Raw genomic sequence first — 17,347 nt, 5'->3', positions numbered from 1 at the left:
CCTTATCACTTAACTCATTAATGACTGAAAACTTTGGGAGTCTTTTTTTAAAACATGTTAGCACCGATATACAATGAAACTACCTAACATGAACTGAGACTGAATGCCTTGTTTTTTATTTTGACCTATCAGATTATATTATAAAACTCAAGTGTGAACAGATTAACATTTGGTATTTTGCTGTTTGTAATCTCTTAAATATACAGCTTAGACAATAGCAAACACACTGAAACTTCCTAAAATCAAAAACACTTAAGTGGGTGAAACTGAAATGGTCACAACTAGTATTTAGGCATCATTATAGACCAGAATTTGTCCTTTAAAACTCATGTTGAAAAGCTTGTGTCCAAACTGAACCTTTGCAAACAGAACTGAAATTGAAAATTAAGTTTATTTTATACAAATAAATAAATTCCTCCAGGTGAGGAATTTTTATTAGATTATGATGATCTCGTTATGAATGCACCTGGCCTAGCACCTGTACCTAAAGAGGTTAGATAACGTCTACCATTGTGCTTTACATGTTATTACTGGTTGATGAAATTGTGTGTGCTGCTGCTGAGTCTGTCCGCAGACTTCCCTTTGGTTGTTTTTTCATATATAAATCTCAGCTTGGGCTCTTTCCTTCTTATTTGTCTGTTTTTATGTGTAAAACCTGCTGCCAGTATGCCCTATCCTCTCATAATATTTTACAAGTGTTTATCTCTAGAGTCAGAACAGAATTAGAAAAAATGCTTTTAGATGCCCTGCACTTTTTCTTTGAATAATCTACACAAGGACCTGAAATTGTCAGAACTGGTTACGATGTGGGAGTAGTAGTAGTAGAGAATAGTTCTCTTGTGACTGCTTTTGATCCAAGTATTGTAACAATCTGCTGTTGCATATGATTCAGGTTCAACTGTGTTCACTCGCCTGTATCGAATGTCAGTTTTATATGTTTATTTACTTACATATAGACTCTCATAAAGACAAATATTGATTTACGTGTTTTTTGTTTTATTTTTTATACTTTCATCAGCACCTTCCTTTGAACCTCTTAAAAATCCAACAGGGAAATTCCACACTGAGATGTCAGTGATGTGTAATGAGTGGTTTTATGCCAGAGGGTGGCAGTGTATCATTGCTAGTTTTACAAAGGCACACAAGTTGTGAGACAGAGATTTATCAAGAATGAGCAGTTGGCAAGAACAGCCTACAACCATATAATAATCTGTTTTTCAACTCCATGAATTTTTTAGGCATTCAGTATCAGGCTTGAATAAATAATAACAAGCACAGCGTGCCCACACAGTCCCCTGGCAAAAATAAACAAATGTAAGAAACACATGTCACCTATGAGGCTCGCATGTTTCTTAAGAGTGCAAGATGGATTACACAGGAGAAAATTAGATGCAACACTCTATCAGTAATGACCTAAAGTGGTGCCCAAAGCCATGGCTTTATTGCAAGAACACTGGATAAATTCGTCTCTGTGAGCTTTTGGTGTTCAAACTAACAACAATGGAATTTACAAATTTCACTAGCAGAGATTGCCTGTTTTGACACAACATATATTGACTATGTGAATTATGCATCAGGTTTGCCTGTGGCAATCACTTAATTCATGATTAAAATAGCACAATATAAAATATAGAAAGAAAAGAAAAGAAAAGACAAAAAATGGAATACCAAATGTTCCAATGGCAGAAGCATACATAACTGTAACTTTGGGCCATATTCTTAAAACTAATTACCCCTCAGTAAAATCATGAAATTCTATATTTTTATCTACATATGTGCAAATTTTATTTATGGGTGGCACGGTGGCACATTGGTTAGCACTCAGGACCTCACGGCAAGAAGGTCCTGTGTTCAATTCCGCCACCAGGCTAAGGTCTTTCTGCTTGGAGCTTGCATGTTCCCCCGTGTTGGTGTGGGTTTTCTCCGGGTACTCCAGCTTCCTCCCACAGTCCAGGGACATACAGTTAGTGGGGTTAGATTAATTGGTAACTCTAAATTACCCATAGGGGTGAATGTGAGTGCAAATGGTTGTCTGTCTCTATGTCTTAGCCCTGCGACAGACTGGCGACCTGTCCAGGGTGTACCCTGCCTCTCGCCCTAAAACAGATAGGATAAGCTCCAGCCACCCTGTGACCATGAAAATGATAAGTGGAAGAGAATGGGAGGTACAAATTTAAAAAGAGGACCACACTGGGACTTGAAATTGACTTGAGATGCAGACTAAGTTGCTTAGTGGGGATGTTTTTTTGGACAAAGCTTTAATAACAGAATGATTTCATAGTTTTGCATTATTAGGTTTGGTTTAAGTAATTTCCTGTTTTATTCAGTAATGACTGGTCCTTGTGCATTTCTATTGTTTGCACTTCCTCTAGATGTTAATTTTCCCTCCTTGGTGTTTCGATGTGGTCAAGTAGTCAAATTTGCTCCAGTGTGAAATGTCCAAGAAGTATGTATGTGGCAGTCATAACACAATCTGGTCAAAATCTCTAACTACTAAGGAAATGTGCTTCCTTTAGCATAAGATATACTGGACCATTCTATATGAAAGAAAGAGAGATAAGGTCAGAACTCATAAATATAAAATAATCAACAAAAATAACAAGTGATGGACCACTCTTGTTCTTCTTCTTGTTTCAGTTGGTCCCTCTTGCATCGCCACAGCAGATCTGTCAACATATCCATATCCCTAGCATCCTCTTCTGTCACACCAATGCTCTTGATGTCCTTGTTTGCTACATCCATACACCTTTTCTGTGTTCTTCCTCTTGTCTTCCTGCCTGGCAGCTGCATTTTCAACACTCTTTGCCAGTATATCCACCATACCTCCTCTGCACGTCTCAAAAATGCTCAACTTGACCTGCTCCTGACAGTGTGTTTTCCATTTGATGCCATAAACTTGTGACACAGTTCAAATTATCTCCAAGAAAGTTCTGGCCTACTCCTACTGATACATCTCTGTATCTTTCTGACACAAGCTTTTTCTGACACATTGGCTCAGAGATCCTTCTCTATCACTCTCTAGTTCTATCCCATCTATAATCAGATAAATCAGCATTCTTTCCTCAGTTAAATGAGCAATGGAACAAGTGCAAAGTAAACAGAGAATAGAGGAACAGTGTTTCTCACTTTCCTAGTAGTAAATAAGCACATGCTCAGATTTTATTAAAACATCACCTTTCTCAATAGTTAAACATGCAACATGTTTGGACTTTACTAGTTATTTTACAACTACATCAAACTGCAACAGTCACTTGCCTCACATTTAAAACAAATAAATAAATAAAATAAATAAGAAAAATACCAAAATTCTCATAACAATCAAATGCTTGTACATTTTGCATATCTATGTGATGACTACAAAGTTCCAGGACACATGTTCCCACTTTTAAAGGAACGAGAATGTTTTTTTTTATCGATTTTCCTTTTGTCATTTTTAAAAGCATGTTTTAGTGCTTTTCATTCTCCTTTAAATTATTGTGCAGGCTTATTTTCCTGTAAAAATTGTGGCCAATTTTCTAGCCTACTAACCCAGTTGGACACAGCATCCTGTACCTGAACATTCCAGGATCTAAAAGCTGTTGTTTACTGGACAAAGACTTAATTATAAATGTGTGTGCTCCAGATTCTAATGTGAAATACAAAAATCGGAAGTTACAAACTTAAGGGTCAATTTTGATAACCCAGTTTCTAACAATAATAGACAAAATGTTAACAACCTACAGCAGTCTAGAATTTACCACTCAATAGAATATGGCACAGTTACAATTGTAGCCAGGTAACAACACTTTGTTATTTGCAGTACTGTGATTTGTGGTTGAATTGTGCATGTCAGTGGGACTCCCACACTACTAAGAAGCAGACACATCTCCACATGTAACTTTAGCAAGGAAGGAGCTCTATCCAGAAGTAAAGTAATTCATTTTCAACTCCTTTTTATCTATAGTGACCCTTCCGTGGAGTTAATTGTAAATGAAAATGTATTAGAATTAATTATTCATTCATCTGTTTATTGGAATAGCATTTCAGCAGTTTCTGAAATACTCAGACCACCCTGTCCAGCATCAACAATCACGCTATATTCAAAATCACTTAGATTTCCTTGTGTTTTGCTAAACACTCGTTACTCTTTTTTTTTTTAATGAAGAGAATTGATTAACTGCAAAATAATTCAGTGTTGATTTGGTGTCATGAAAAGAGGGTTTTGAGAGCGTGAGCAAAAGTTTTGAGGATTATGATTTTCTGATCAGCACTAGACATGAAGCAGCCATTGAGACAGAGAATCATTAGGTTGTAGGCATTTTCGTGAATTACATGTTTATCTGAGTTTGGCACTAGTTCTTTTTTCGTGTAACAAACTCAGTGAGCCAAGTGCCCAACAAAAGAAAATTATGGATTTTTCTTTTTCAAGAAAGCTTCCCACTTTGCACAGGGCTCAAAATAGTTAAAATATCTGGTTCTTACCCATCTTCAAATGTACATATTCAGCAGAAACTGGCAATAACTATCATGGATACAGAATTATGTTTTTTATGTTGTGTTTTTGCATGACTATGGTTTTAAAAGTTTTGAACAAATGGTGTATCATAGGTAATAGGGTTCATATCGTACTGATATCGAGATAACAGTTCTTGACTCTCTCAAAAACATTGCCAGAAAGGTGTATTAGAGCTTATAAAGACTTCCTCTACTCACACCTCTCACCACGTTGGATTTGATGCACAATCCACACCTTGAAATGACACAAAGCAGACAAGGCATTGTGGGAGAGATATTGAAATAGCCTATCCATTTCAAATACAACAGAATAGCTCAAGGCAAAGAAGTTGCATGGGCCATCTCACTGCGCTCCACCAATATTGATCGAGAGAACAGATCATCCCTTTATGCAAAGGACAAAAAAAGTACAAAGATTATATTGATTTCATGTCAAAATATTCAGGAAACTAAGAAGTGTGATTTATGTAAGCTTCCTACATTTATATTTATATAAGTGTTATTTTTGTAAGGAAAAAAAAGGTTGACGCAAATGTTAATGAAAGGTGTATAAATAAGACCTTTATCCATATCTGTAATACTGTGTTTTAGGCCACAAGTGTTACCAAAGTATGAATTAAACTCATCTCAATGAAGGGTGCCCAGACATTATAGCATTATCAATCTGCATCTTTTCTGTGTTGCTCATTCTTGTGCAAGTGGACACCAGCGGTGTATATATAATAAAATCAGTGTTTAGGTTCACTAATGCATTGTTTGGGAGGGGCTTTTGCAATCAGAAAGAACAAATCGATCTATAATTTATCACACATCAAAGTCAAAGCAGTGCAAATCATTATTTTTATTTAATACAAATAACTAAACAAATGACAAGAACATGTAAAATAGATCCATCAAAATAACTGGAAAAAAAGATGTATTGCAAATGAGCAAGCCAGTTACAGTAAATTACAATCATGATGAGCATGAGACTGTACACGATTCTTATTTATTTTAACTCATAAGCCCAGGTGACCTTCGATCCATGTTAATGCGTGCCAGGTTTCTATCCTTTACATCACTTTCTGGTTCGGATGTAGTTTTCTAAAATCTTCATCAACAAGTCCGCCTCCTGAAAGAGAGAGCATGACATTGCGAGTTAGTATATTATAACGCAGAAATAGCCTTTTGACATCTTATATCAAAAACGTAGGAAAGTTTTCTCGCCTGATTTTTCGAACGACTTTCTTGTGTATCCATCTGCGCTTGCAGCGCCACCCGCAGAAACTCTTGGAAAAGCTCCCCGAGCGCACTCTGCTCTGCAGGAAGGGTGACTTCCAGCGCATCGGCACCTTGGTCCTCATTTGAAGGCAGCATAGGAGTATCCACGACACTCTTCTTGCCCATGAAATGTCCTTCCAAATCGAAGAAACACACATTAATTATTGCTTAAACTAAGCGAAAATTGGAAGACATAAGACATAATAACTTTTCAAAAAAACATAACACAATAAAAATGTTTTTTAAAAAAAGAAAAAAGAAAATAAAAACAAGGAAACATGCTATCTATTAAAATACATACAAAGATGAGATGGAACCCAACATAAATACGAGCCATGTGTCTACAGTGTAACTTCAGATATTCTTACCTGTAGCCCAAAGATTGCCTCTTGGATTCACTTTGATTTTTGCAACTTTATTCCTGAGCTCAGTCAGGTCGAAACTCACTGCAGCGGTGAAAGAAAATAAAACAAGATATGTAAACAAGCCACACTGGCAGACATTATTCAGTGTAAACCCTCTCATTTCAGCGTGGACTAGTGAAGTGTCCTCCAGCGCGCAAATTTCCAAGTGTCTCCTGTTGGTTGTAGATTGCTCCGATGTATCCAGCTTTTATATGCTCTCCTGACCGGGGTGGGCTCTTTGTATGATGCGTATATTTTTCAGTCAGCTTGCTGCATAAATTGAAATGAAGACAGTTGAGTCATTCTCAAGGTTTTGTTGGTCTGCGCGTCGGGCTGTGCGTATTTCACGCGCCACGCGGTTATTCTTACTCAGAGCAGACAGGAACCTTTGCTGAAAAATACTCCTCTGACCTACCAAGCTATGAACAGCAACATACCGGTACACATATGTGTGCTGATTAACTGAAATGAAATTCTGTATTTGGAATTGTTTTCAGAAGTTCCGGAAAATGAAAAAGGTATATGCGTGGATGCATATGGCATTTCTTTTAAGAGAATTCAATCAAATGCGTCATCATGACCTTTCAGTTTATTTTTAATCTGTATGATTCTATATAGCATCGCAGTAGACTATATTTTAACTATTAGTATAAAAGTGTCATAGGTGAGCAAAAACTAATGATTTTTTAAATGTTGTACACTGTTGGTGCAAATTGCTGGTTAGAGCCACAAAATTACACAGGGGGTAGCTAATGCTTTCCTCTCCAGCACATATAATCACACATATAATCATTTCCTGCTAAGGTCCCTACACCCCTTCTCTCTCCCATGGCCATGCCTAGCCCCTTACAATGAGCAACATGACATTTGGCCAGTTGCAACATGCCACTGTGATCACCGTCAGTCCTCCGTGGACAAGAGAACCTGCTGATTCTCACTGCTAATTTAGAGCTGAAAAGACAGATGGCCTCTCTGTCACTTCAGGGTGCTAAAGTTGCAAGTATAGTGAAAGAGCTGCAGTTTTAAATCTTGCTCTTTTATAACCTTTCACATTAGCACACAATCTTGTGATTTCATAAATTGTGCACAGCTGAATGTCAGTTTAATTAGGAAACCACCTCACCATCAAGACAAACCTATGTTCACAGATTAAATGGTAAGAGACAGCCACTGCTGCCTTACGATATGTGAGCATCTAAGGGTCAAAATAATAGATTTAGACACGAAAGTCTACAATTATCTTCATGGATTGACTAATGCTTTGGGTTACTTGGATTTGCTTTGTTCATTGAAGGCCAAACCAAAATTAATTAACAAAGCTTGGTTCAAAAATCAGGGTTTGAGAAAATACTTCTTTAACACTAACTCATATGAAAGTTTAGTGTCTGAAGTCAAGACTGCGTCATATTTATGCAATATTGGTTTATAAATATACATGGCTTCAAATGGAAGTGGCAATCCACACCTAACAAGGTCGTCTCTCAGGTCAAAGGAAAACTGCAAATGCAATCAATTTCAATCCGAGTTCAGGTGCCTTAACACAATTTCAAGTGGATCCATAGTAAAATTATAGTTTACACCTCCCACTATATGATTACATATTAAAGCTGGATATCCAAGATTTGATTGCAAGTGTGCTGATGTCATCAACAACCATTTCTGCAGTCATTAAAGCTCAGCCCATAGAAATAAAACACTGGACCCCACTCCACTGACCTTTAAATAGAAATTTACCAAACAAGCCATTACACCATTTAATTTGCAACAAAATGTGCAAGCAGCAAATTATCTCTGGCACAGCTCACCTGAATTAAACTGTGGTCAGCTCCAGTTTCTCTCTCACACACACACAAGAATCAGATGGTGAATTTATGGGGGGTGGGGACACACAAACAAACCCCAAAACCAGAAAGAACTAATTTAATTATTTACCATCAAAACTCTAACTTTCTTTACCAATTCCACATGAAGAAATACATGAATTCTACAGCATTACTAACAATGCTTGAAACGTTTAATGACAACCAGCAACAGAAATACAAAAACTCATTTTTCAAATATTTGAAGAACTCCAAACAAATAGCAAATAAACTGTATAATTTCTTTTTTACGAGAAGGTATAAGATGTTTGACATTGATTTCAACAGGCAGAGGAAAAAAGACATCGGACACAGAGTAAAATAATTCATAGTGGATGGTAACCAGATTTCATATTTAATTTTCATTCATATTCAGTTTTCATAAAATACTTCACATATTGGTCACATAAGACAATGAATTTAACAGGAAAGAAACGACTGAATTAGTCATTAAGAACGCCGTTTCACTTTCCAAAGATTACAAATAAAGAGCGACTACATGCTAGTTTTAGCCTAATTCCCTCACAAAAATATTTTTAAAGCTTGGATATTTCAAATGTAAACACCCTATCCACATTTCTACAAAATGTTCAAACAAATGGTACAAAAAGCCAGTTGGGTTTGACAAAGTCTAACTTAATTCTGTTCTGAAAGGCATGACTGAGGTTTCCTGGACGTAGTTTATCCTTCTCAAGTGCTGAAGCTTGGGCACCTCACTCCCGATGGACCAACACAAATAGACCCAGCATGAAGAGCACAGCGTACTGCAGAATTATAGCAGAGGAAGAAGAAATCAGAACACATTCTACATTTTTAAGCCTAAAAACCAGAGATTGTTTGCAGCCAACATACTTTAAACTTGGGGTAATCATTCATGAGGATGGTGACAATTCCAATGTATGGCACAAACCTGGAAATGATTAAAAAGAAAATGCTGTTAAATGTTATTGACACATACTGTAACACAATGTAATCCACATAAACAAAACGTCTAAAACTTCCTTCAATGAATTTTAGAATGAGCAATGTAAGTATGAATGTTACACTGGATTTAAAATGCTGTTTTAAGCACTTACATTTACTTGTTGTAGCTATTAAGTGCATAAGCTTCAAAGTCAACAGAATAAACTTCTATATTCAAGCGAGTGGCCTGTTATTCAGTATCAAGACCAACCTAACATTAAAGCTTCCTTAGATGCATTTGTTTTTTAAACCTACATGGACTGTTTTCCTGCTTGTACTGTTCTGGACTGCTCGCTATGTAGTATGTGTGTGTAAACTATGCATATTCTTGTTCTTCTGGCTAAATTTAGATAAGGAAATGTGTTAATTAGCTGTCACACAACAGTTTCCTTTTGGATCTTGGCTTTAACCTGGTTCACAAACAGAGAAACACCTAAACTTTTCATTCGTTTCCATGTCCAGCAAGAAGTTTTTCAATATTCCAGGATAAGCAGAAAAAATGCAGCTTCGCAATGGGACTTCACCAACCAATAGTGGCTGTTATATTAGTTACATATATTTATAAATATACAGTCTAAGTGTGGAACACCCAATCATCGCAATATAACACAAAGTTGGTGAAAAGCAAACGATACTGATGTCATATGAAGCATAAACCCTTGTGAATTCATTTATCCTGCTTTGATCCAAATGAACGCGACAACAGTTGCACTCGAGAGCCAATAACAAAGCAGGCCACAAAAACATTTAAAGGTTATGGCCACAGTACATTGCTTTCTCCTTATGGTGTTTTTATGCTCACCGTGCACCCCCATCATGGGTAGTCACATACCGATTTTGATCTCACATCACAATGCCTGTGGCACTTCTGCCAAACATGCACCTCGATTTTGTAACCTGGCACATTGTGCCACAGCTGCTGCAGCAGGATTTAGACAACAAGTCTACCACAGTGTTGATTTCCACTGCTACTTTAATTGATATTCCACTACAGAAGCTCAGAGATGCACAGATATACAGAGGGAGATGTTGATTTTGTTGATAAAATGCTGTGCAAGTGTTTCCTTCCAGTTTTGACTTCCTCTCTTCCTATATCAGCGCTTATGTGGCGCTATTGTCTGAGGGGCAACACCTATCATTCAGGGTAATACTGCAACAGCTTCCCGTGCCTTAATGGCAGGCATAAATAAAAGCAACTGTGTGACAATATCGCAGCAGCAAGCAAAGCAACCACTGTGAAGGGTATATCTTAATGCCTTATCCATCGAGGCTGATTTCTTTCTAGTTCTGATTTTTTGCTTGTGTCCTTCTCACTACTGGTAGCATAAGATGGTACACGCAGCTCCTTTAGGCTGTACAGGTAAACCATCTCTTAGCACATCCATATGCATACCATGCAGGAGCAAAAACCTTACAAGAAGGTTTACTGTGTCTTCAACTACAGTCGCAAGCATTATGTAACTTCAATGGAATTCTCTAAGAATATGGCTTCCCAGGCTATCGCTGAGCCTCTAGAACTGGTCATGCTGGATGATGTTGCAGAGAGTATAACATCACCACAACTCTGGACTCTTTCACATCTACACATGTTTATTTTGAACCTGCTCTCACCTGTGACAAGACTAGAGCATCAGTCGACATAGCGTTTTCAGTGGGAGAAATGTGAAATGAAAAGTCATTGTGCAATGTACTGTTTCTAAAGTTGGGGAAACCTGCAGTCAACTGAGGCTGAAAAAGTCACTTGGACGAGTGACGAAAAGTTTCTCCCACTGAAAACGCTACGTCCAGATGAACAGAATCAACCTTTTGAGATACATTTTATTGGCGCTATCTGTATCAAATATGTTTTAGGACATCTGTCCTCCTATGCATTTTTTCCAACCAAAATACTTACCCCCTAGCTCGTCCCACCACATCTTTTTTCTCCAGCCAGTGTTGACCCTGCTTGTACAGCCCTCTGTCATCAACTGCGTTGTTGTCCCCTTTGGTCAAGAACTTAATGTCTCCATTTTCCCTGTGAACAAAGTATCAGCATGATTTTCAGACCACAGCGTCACTAAATACCCATTTCAATACTGTGTAAGGATGAGGATTCATGTGTGTAATATAACAGAGGCTTCCTAGAACATTAAATACAAAACTGGTGACAAATCAAAGGAAATCCAACAAAGTGCAGCAAGGTGTTAGATCACCACATGCTACATTAATAACTTAACTTTCTGCTGCTCTTGAGTGCCCCATCCTTTTCACCACATCAGTCAAAATATAATAAAATTCCAGTTTAACAGATGGGAATGGGAATGAAAAAGCCAACCTAACAAAACAACACTCATAAAATACACATTCATACTTTTCATGAATCTTTAGTACTCTGTGTACTATTGGGATCTCTCTGCCTTCTATCCTGAAGACAACAATCTCTCCAACTCTGATTGGATCCTCTACCCGGTTGGTCAGAAACAAGAGGTCTCCTCTGTGGAAAGCTGGCTCCATACTTCCACTGAAATACAAAAGATGCCCATATTAGTAAAGCTGGCAACATTTAATTTCCTTTTTTTAAGTTTGGAATAAGCATTAATGCCTACTTTAAAAATGACAGTTTTATGCTACATAGCTTATATAAGGTTAAAAATAAATCAAGACACTAGCTAAGAAATTTGTAATTGGGTTATAAAACAAGTTTACCTATGCCAATATGAATCTTACTTACACAGGGTCATAAAGTAATCTGAATCACAGTCATTACCAGCTTTGGCAAATAATGGCGTACATAAAGTGGTAAACATGCCCCTCGCTCAGTCTTTTGAAACCTGTTGCTGCTATCAGATTTAAGTAAACAGTTAAAATTCTAACTTTCAGCATCTTGATTTTCCAATTAATATACGCTTTACATGATTTGCAAATCATCACATCCTGTTTGAAATTAACATTTTACACAGCTTCACAACAATGAAACAGTTCATTTGATTCATAAAGACTATGTTGTTAACCCCCAAAACTATACAAAACGTCATATAAGAAAGAGCTAATAAAAGTATACAGGAAAACTGAGCTTTGCATCCTAATAGGATAAGGCAGTATTGAGTGTACAGTAAAGCATGGAGAGAGTGGGGGGGGAATGACACATGGTGCATCTGAACTCAGTCTGCTGCACATAATTGGACAACCATGTGAGCTCAAACGCATTAAAATGTAAAGAAGAAATGTGCCTTTTGAAGAATGTGTAACTCTCCTAATATGTACTTCAAAAATCATAACGTTACCCACTTCTAAGGTATAAAGCTTAATATCCTTGGAGAATATCATTGTTTCTTATCTGCAAGAAAGTCCAATCACCACCATATGGAACATGGTTCTTTACTACACAGAGGAATTTCCTCCAGTTTACACAAACATAAATTATCAGCAGATATTAAAACGGCACAAGATTTAAAGTAACAACAAAAACACCGAACTCACCTGAGAACAACAACAATAGGACTCTCACTGCCAGTGACAACCATGAGTCCCTTCCAGATCATCAGCGCAGAGGAAACAATCATACCAAAATTCAGCACCTGATAGTAGAGCTGCAAACAAAACGAGGGAAAAAACGAATTATTTCAAAATACAAGTCTGCATACTTAACAAGTATAAACTAGCCCAACTTACTGAACACGGCAACATTGCTGTGCGTTTGTGAATTCAGTTGTGATTCATTTTTAGCACATTCGGCATTTGACTTTTGCTAGCGGTGCTATGACAGTAATGTTAAACCAGGAAACCAGCTAGCTACACCAAAGTCACCTATTTTTAATTTTTTTTACACGTGGTTAAAATAGGCCCTTTGTAATGCATTAGAGAGGACGAGCTTTAAAATATAAATGCGCATGAAACAAAACACTTTTGATGGCGCAGAGAGGTTGCAACGGTAAAAACGGGGTCGGCGGCTAGTCATCATTAGCTATGAGCTCACTTGCCATACAAAGAGGTGGCCGTGAACTAACGGTCTGGTACCTACCTGCCGCTTATTCATGCGACGAACATCGTCGAGAAAGTCTAACGATAACATCTTTGCAAAACTAGGGTGTAGAAAAAGTCATAAATCACATTAAAACGTTTACAGTGACGACCATATGGATGCACGGTCGGGCAGTAAAACTTGCATCCGAAACTTCCGGGTGCGCTCCACCGGAAGTCCCGCCCGCGCAACAGTGCTGTGTTGAGGTGTCAGTTCAGGATACGAGACGCGAGCAGAGGGGGGTTTCCAAAAAAGGACACCACACTGTCTGCAAGCGTGCAGCTGGCTGCTGTGTTTTCTGTTGGAGTTTACTGTAGAATTTAAGTTATGTCCTGAAAATGAAAACAATGAACATGGACACTATATTGAAAAACGACAAAAAAGGACACATCCATTTTCCATTCTCTTTTTTAATTCAAAATGAAATATATACACAACAAATATATACATAGATATATATTATTTAAAAAAATAAAAAAAAAATAAAAAATAAAAGTCTAGGAAATATATAAATATATTTGCACACTTTGTCCAATAGAAAATTCTAAAGTAAGGCTCACTTTTGGGGGGAATGGGTGTTGGTTAACTGTGTGGCAGAGCTTTGGTGCTTTTTTCACAAACAGCCCACATTTTGACAGATTTCACCTTGCGTTAACCAAAGGAATTTTAAACATCTTCTGTGGGAGAAAAAAAAAACAATAATCAGAACACATCACACTTTATAAACCATGTCTGTGAAGGTTCTCAGTCATCCAGTTCATCGTAGTCTAAGGAGCTTGGAAAGAAAAGCGCCTGGCCTTCTTTAAGTTGCTTGAAGACGTTTCACCTCTCATCTGACAAGCTTCTTCAGTTCATTTTTTAAACCACTTCCTTATGTTGCACACACACATTCACACACCCACATTTCTTAATTATTGAATTCAATATTACTATGGGGTTGTATTTCTAGTGTTTGACACGGGCCCCTTAGGCCCAGCATCGGGTTGGATGAGTTTGGTGTGGGAGAATGTGACTGGCCCGCTCAGAGCCCCAACCTCAAACCCTGAACGCTTTTGTGATAAACTAGAAGGGAAATTGCATGTCAGGTATTCTTGTCCAACATCAGTGTGTGACCTCACAAAAGCTCTCCTTAGATAGGAAGACATTCCCACAAACACACTTCAAAATCTTGCAGAAAGGCGTCCCAAGAGACTGGAAGCTGTTGTAGGTGCAAAAAAGGGTAAAAATTTAGAAAGGGCTCTCAGAAAAGCTCCTTTAGTAGGTGTAATATGCAGGTGGCTCAATACTTTGGCTGATATAGTGTATGGCAGTACTGAATGTTAATAATCATTTTCAGTGTCCTGCCTTAGAAGATTTGTGCAGGTTAATTATTTCTTTGGAGTAAGATTGATTTTCAATATTCACTGGCGTGTGTTCTCTGCTTCCTCTTTCACCAAATCCTGGCTTATTTCTAGACCCCAATTGCTCTGCTTACATTATCAGTTAAGTACTAACTTTGGCTGATATTTGGTTTGTGGACAGGTAGTCCTCATTGAGTTTATGGGATCTTTTTTTAGTAGCAATTTCCTGTTACTCATTTGATTTGAAAACCAGCACAATTGGCTCATCAGTGCAAAATCACTACAGAGTTGTGATGTCCTAACCTTCCAGATTGCATCACAGTCCCTGAGCCATTACTTTCACATTACTGAGTGCAGCTTTAAATGTTCACAGTGCAAACAGCAGCCATCCTGTTTCCACTTGTGATCCAGATGAAGTAAAGCTTGTAAACTGTGATGTACTTATTGTGACTGGGATAGTGTCATTATCTAAACAGCCAACCATAAAATAATCACTTAAACTAATAATTTATGACATTAATTGCTACCTTAAAGGTGGCTAAAGTTTATTCTGCAAATTAAACAGCAAATGTAATTGCATTGACTTTCCACTGCAACTTTAAATAATGCGTCTCCTAATTAAAAGTGCAATAATGTAACAAAAATGACCAGTAATTATTAACCATTTTCTTCTATCATAGACTACATCTAATTTCCTAGAGGAAGTGCGTTTGACTGAGCAAGTGATAACATAATTAGTGGACACACACGTGAAACCCACAAATATTGCTTGGTTGTTGACTTAGTCTGTGGACATGATCAGTAGAATATATGTCACGTGTGTTTGAGCAACAATTAAAAAGCCATTTAATTGTGTTTTTGGTTCCCAATTTGTTCCAAAGTCCATTTTAAATTCTGCTTTTTTCCAAATAAGGTTATGTATATTTGGATATGTGTTTGAGTAACACTATTGGATTTATGTGACACATTGTCATCTGATATGTATGCACATTAGTGACAGGGCTGATGTCATGCAACTGTGGGGGCCTAAATCTACAATAAAATGTAAGCTTTAAAAAAAAAAAAAAAAAAAGCAAATATAGTATGGTTAGTGCCTATAATGCACAACCTCCAAATGCAGGAAATGCAGCTGTCCAGTTCGCACACACCACAGAATTTAGTTATTCATTAATGTCTGTTTGGCTTCACAATTGGTAACCTCTACAGTAACTGCTTTTGTTTATTCCTTAAAGACCAATGCGACTTAAATTCTGTGTGAATTTATATTTTTGTAAAAGCACAAATTATCAAAACAGACTACTAGACTGAATTTGTTTGTCATGTCTTTACGCTCTGTTACAATAGTTAAATTGTAGTCTTGTAACAACTAAAGGTTGACATTATGATGCAGAGAATGCTGTTGTTCCTGTGTGTTGTTTATTGGTGTTAAAGCAGTCTTCCTCCTTTGAATAAAGGACAGCTTTAATAAGGTGATGGGTTGTTCTCTCCAAGTCATACTAAATATAGCAGGGGTGCTGATTGGCATTGTGAAAATTACATTTAGCTGATTTACTGAAGCCGTTCACCTGCATTCTACGATGAACACGAATATCCCTACAAAACTTTTACATGATATCCCAGGGATGTTGTAGACATACCCTTTAACTCCCTGTTGTCAAAACAGGTTGCTGTCTGCTTTATGTATCATCACTGCTTTCTTGTCTCCAACATACAGTATGTAGACAACATTGATTTTATTTAGATTTAGCCTTTAAGCTCTCCTGTGAGAGAAAATAACCCGAGATATGTATCAGAACTGTTTTGTTTCATAGTCAGAAAAAGCTTCCTGTGATATGGTAGAATAACTCACCACTGGCAGTCAACTTAGCGATGCCACTGAGACCACTGGCAGCCTGCGCCTTTTGGAGAACTGGAGATAAAACTTTTTTCAAATGCCAGCTAGTCTGTGGCATTTAGGAATGTGTGATCCTTTTCATATAATCTACCTAAATGGTCACACCCATGATGAACCAGCAATGGTAATTGAGGTCAGTCAGCCACAACAATGTGAGTCAAATAGTCAGCTCTGTAAGAGAGCGCGGTCTCTCTGTTTCTGCTTATATCCTGTTTTTCTATTTTAAACCTGTTTTGAACCTTGCACAGCCTGTAAAGAGCATTTTTATTCTTTCACAGGTTTCTGCCAGTGTTCTCTGCTGAAAGTATCGAATGCAAATAAGCTCCTTTGTGATCATCATGTTTTATATATTGCCACATAATAAGCCAGAGTGTGAAAATCAACGCTGCAAATGTGTTTAATGTGCTAAGGGTCTGGGTGCTGAGTGTGAGATCTTGACATTAACTCAACATTACGTCCTATTAAGTGAAATGGAACTTCCTTTGGCTTAAATGTGCCAGTAAAATTTCTACAGTTTGTGACTAATAATTCCCTCATTTACTGTGTCATGTCATGAGTATTAATGCTTAGTTCACGGCTAGTGATCGAGCTCCTTATTGCATTTTATCAGAGCTACTCAGTGCACCATGAAGAGCAGTGTCAGTGCATCTTTTCTCTGTAATTTTCTCACCTCACCCATACTTTTTTTTATTAATGTCTTGTAAGAAACAGTTGGATCATATCATTAGTGCATATCATTTTCTGACACTGAACAAAGGTACAGAGGTATAGAGCATTGTCAGAATGAAGATGATGTTAATTAAATTCTTAAGCAACATTAATTTTAAATACATTTTTTTTCATTAGGTGTCAGTTTTGTGGTAGAAATATGATTATTTAAAATATTTAAAAAATGCTAACTCTCTCAAGTAGCATAAAAATGTACTCGGTAGTTTTAAGCCCAAACAAATGTGACATTAACACTAAGAGACACTTCTCATTTTGGCCCACTACAGCCAAATATTCACCTAAAAATTAGTCAAGTTTAAAAGAGACATACTTTAGATGTCCAGTTAAAACAGACAGAGTTTAATGTCAATGTGAAAGTGTTTTTTCTCTCTCTTAGTTTTTGTCAAGAGCACAGTGATTGAACT

The 17,347-nt window shown here is 37.3% G+C and overlaps 2 protein-coding genes across 2 annotated transcripts; both read right to left on the bottom strand.

Moving 5' to 3' along the window:
- Positions 1 to 5,317: 5,317 nt before the first annotated feature.
- On the bottom strand, positions 5,318 to 6,500 carry nmbb (neuromedin Bb). Its single transcript, XM_084930280.1, has 3 exons — positions 6,123 to 6,500; positions 5,701 to 5,888; positions 5,318 to 5,605 (listed from the first exon to the last, which is right to left on the bottom strand). The coding sequence occupies exons 1-3, from the start codon at positions 6,277 to 6,279 to the stop codon at positions 5,552 to 5,554; spliced, it is 399 nt and encodes a 132-aa protein (XP_084786406.1). The 5' UTR covers positions 6,280 to 6,500; the 3' UTR covers positions 5,318 to 5,551.
- Positions 6,501 to 8,150: 1,650 nt separating this feature from the next.
- Positions 8,151 to 13,165, bottom strand: sec11a (SEC11 homolog A, signal peptidase complex subunit). The gene is made up of 6 exons (XM_084930267.1): positions 12,981 to 13,165; positions 12,440 to 12,549; positions 11,331 to 11,480; positions 10,875 to 10,994; positions 8,870 to 8,927; positions 8,151 to 8,781 (listed from the first exon to the last, which is right to left on the bottom strand). Exons 1-6 carry the CDS (start codon positions 13,029 to 13,031, stop codon positions 8,731 to 8,733), a joined length of 540 nt encoding a protein of 179 aa, XP_084786393.1. The 5' UTR covers positions 13,032 to 13,165; the 3' UTR covers positions 8,151 to 8,730.
- Between the last annotated feature and the right edge of the window lie 4,182 nt (positions 13,166 to 17,347).

This window comes from Perissodus microlepis, chromosome 1 (assembly GCF_051167445.1).
Source record: "Perissodus microlepis isolate ML-2025 ecotype Zambia chromosome 1, ASM5116744v1, whole genome shotgun sequence".
NCBI classification, from domain to species: domain Eukaryota; kingdom Metazoa; phylum Chordata; class Actinopteri; order Cichliformes; family Cichlidae; genus Perissodus; species Perissodus microlepis.
This window is presented reverse-complemented; position numbering and strand designations above follow the sequence as displayed.

Excerpts from the sequence above, each read along its gene's own strand:
- sec11a (XM_084930267.1), bottom strand. The coding sequence starts at position 13,031 with ATGTTATCGTTAGACTTTCTCGACGATGTTCGTCGCATGAATAAGCGG. Across the intron at positions 12,550-12,980 it reads GTCGCATGAATAAGCGGCAG|CTCTACTATCAGGTGCTGAA; the intron begins GTAGGTACCAGA and ends TTTTGTTTGCAG. Across the intron at positions 8,782-8,869 it reads ATGATTACCCCAAGTTTAAA|TACGCTGTGCTCTTCATGCT; the intron begins GTATGTTGGCTG and ends ATAATTCTGCAG.
- nmbb (XM_084930280.1), bottom strand. The coding sequence starts at position 6,279 with ATGAGAGGGTTTACACTGAATAATGTCTGCCAGTGTGGCTTGTTTACA. Across the intron at positions 5,889-6,122 it reads AGGCAATCTTTGGGCTACAG|GACATTTCATGGGCAAGAAG; the intron begins GTAAGAATATCT and ends TCGATTTGGAAG. Across the intron at positions 5,606-5,700 it reads AAAGTCGTTCGAAAAATCAG|GAGGCGGACTTGTTGATGAA; the intron begins GCGAGAAAACTT and ends TCTCTCTTTCAG.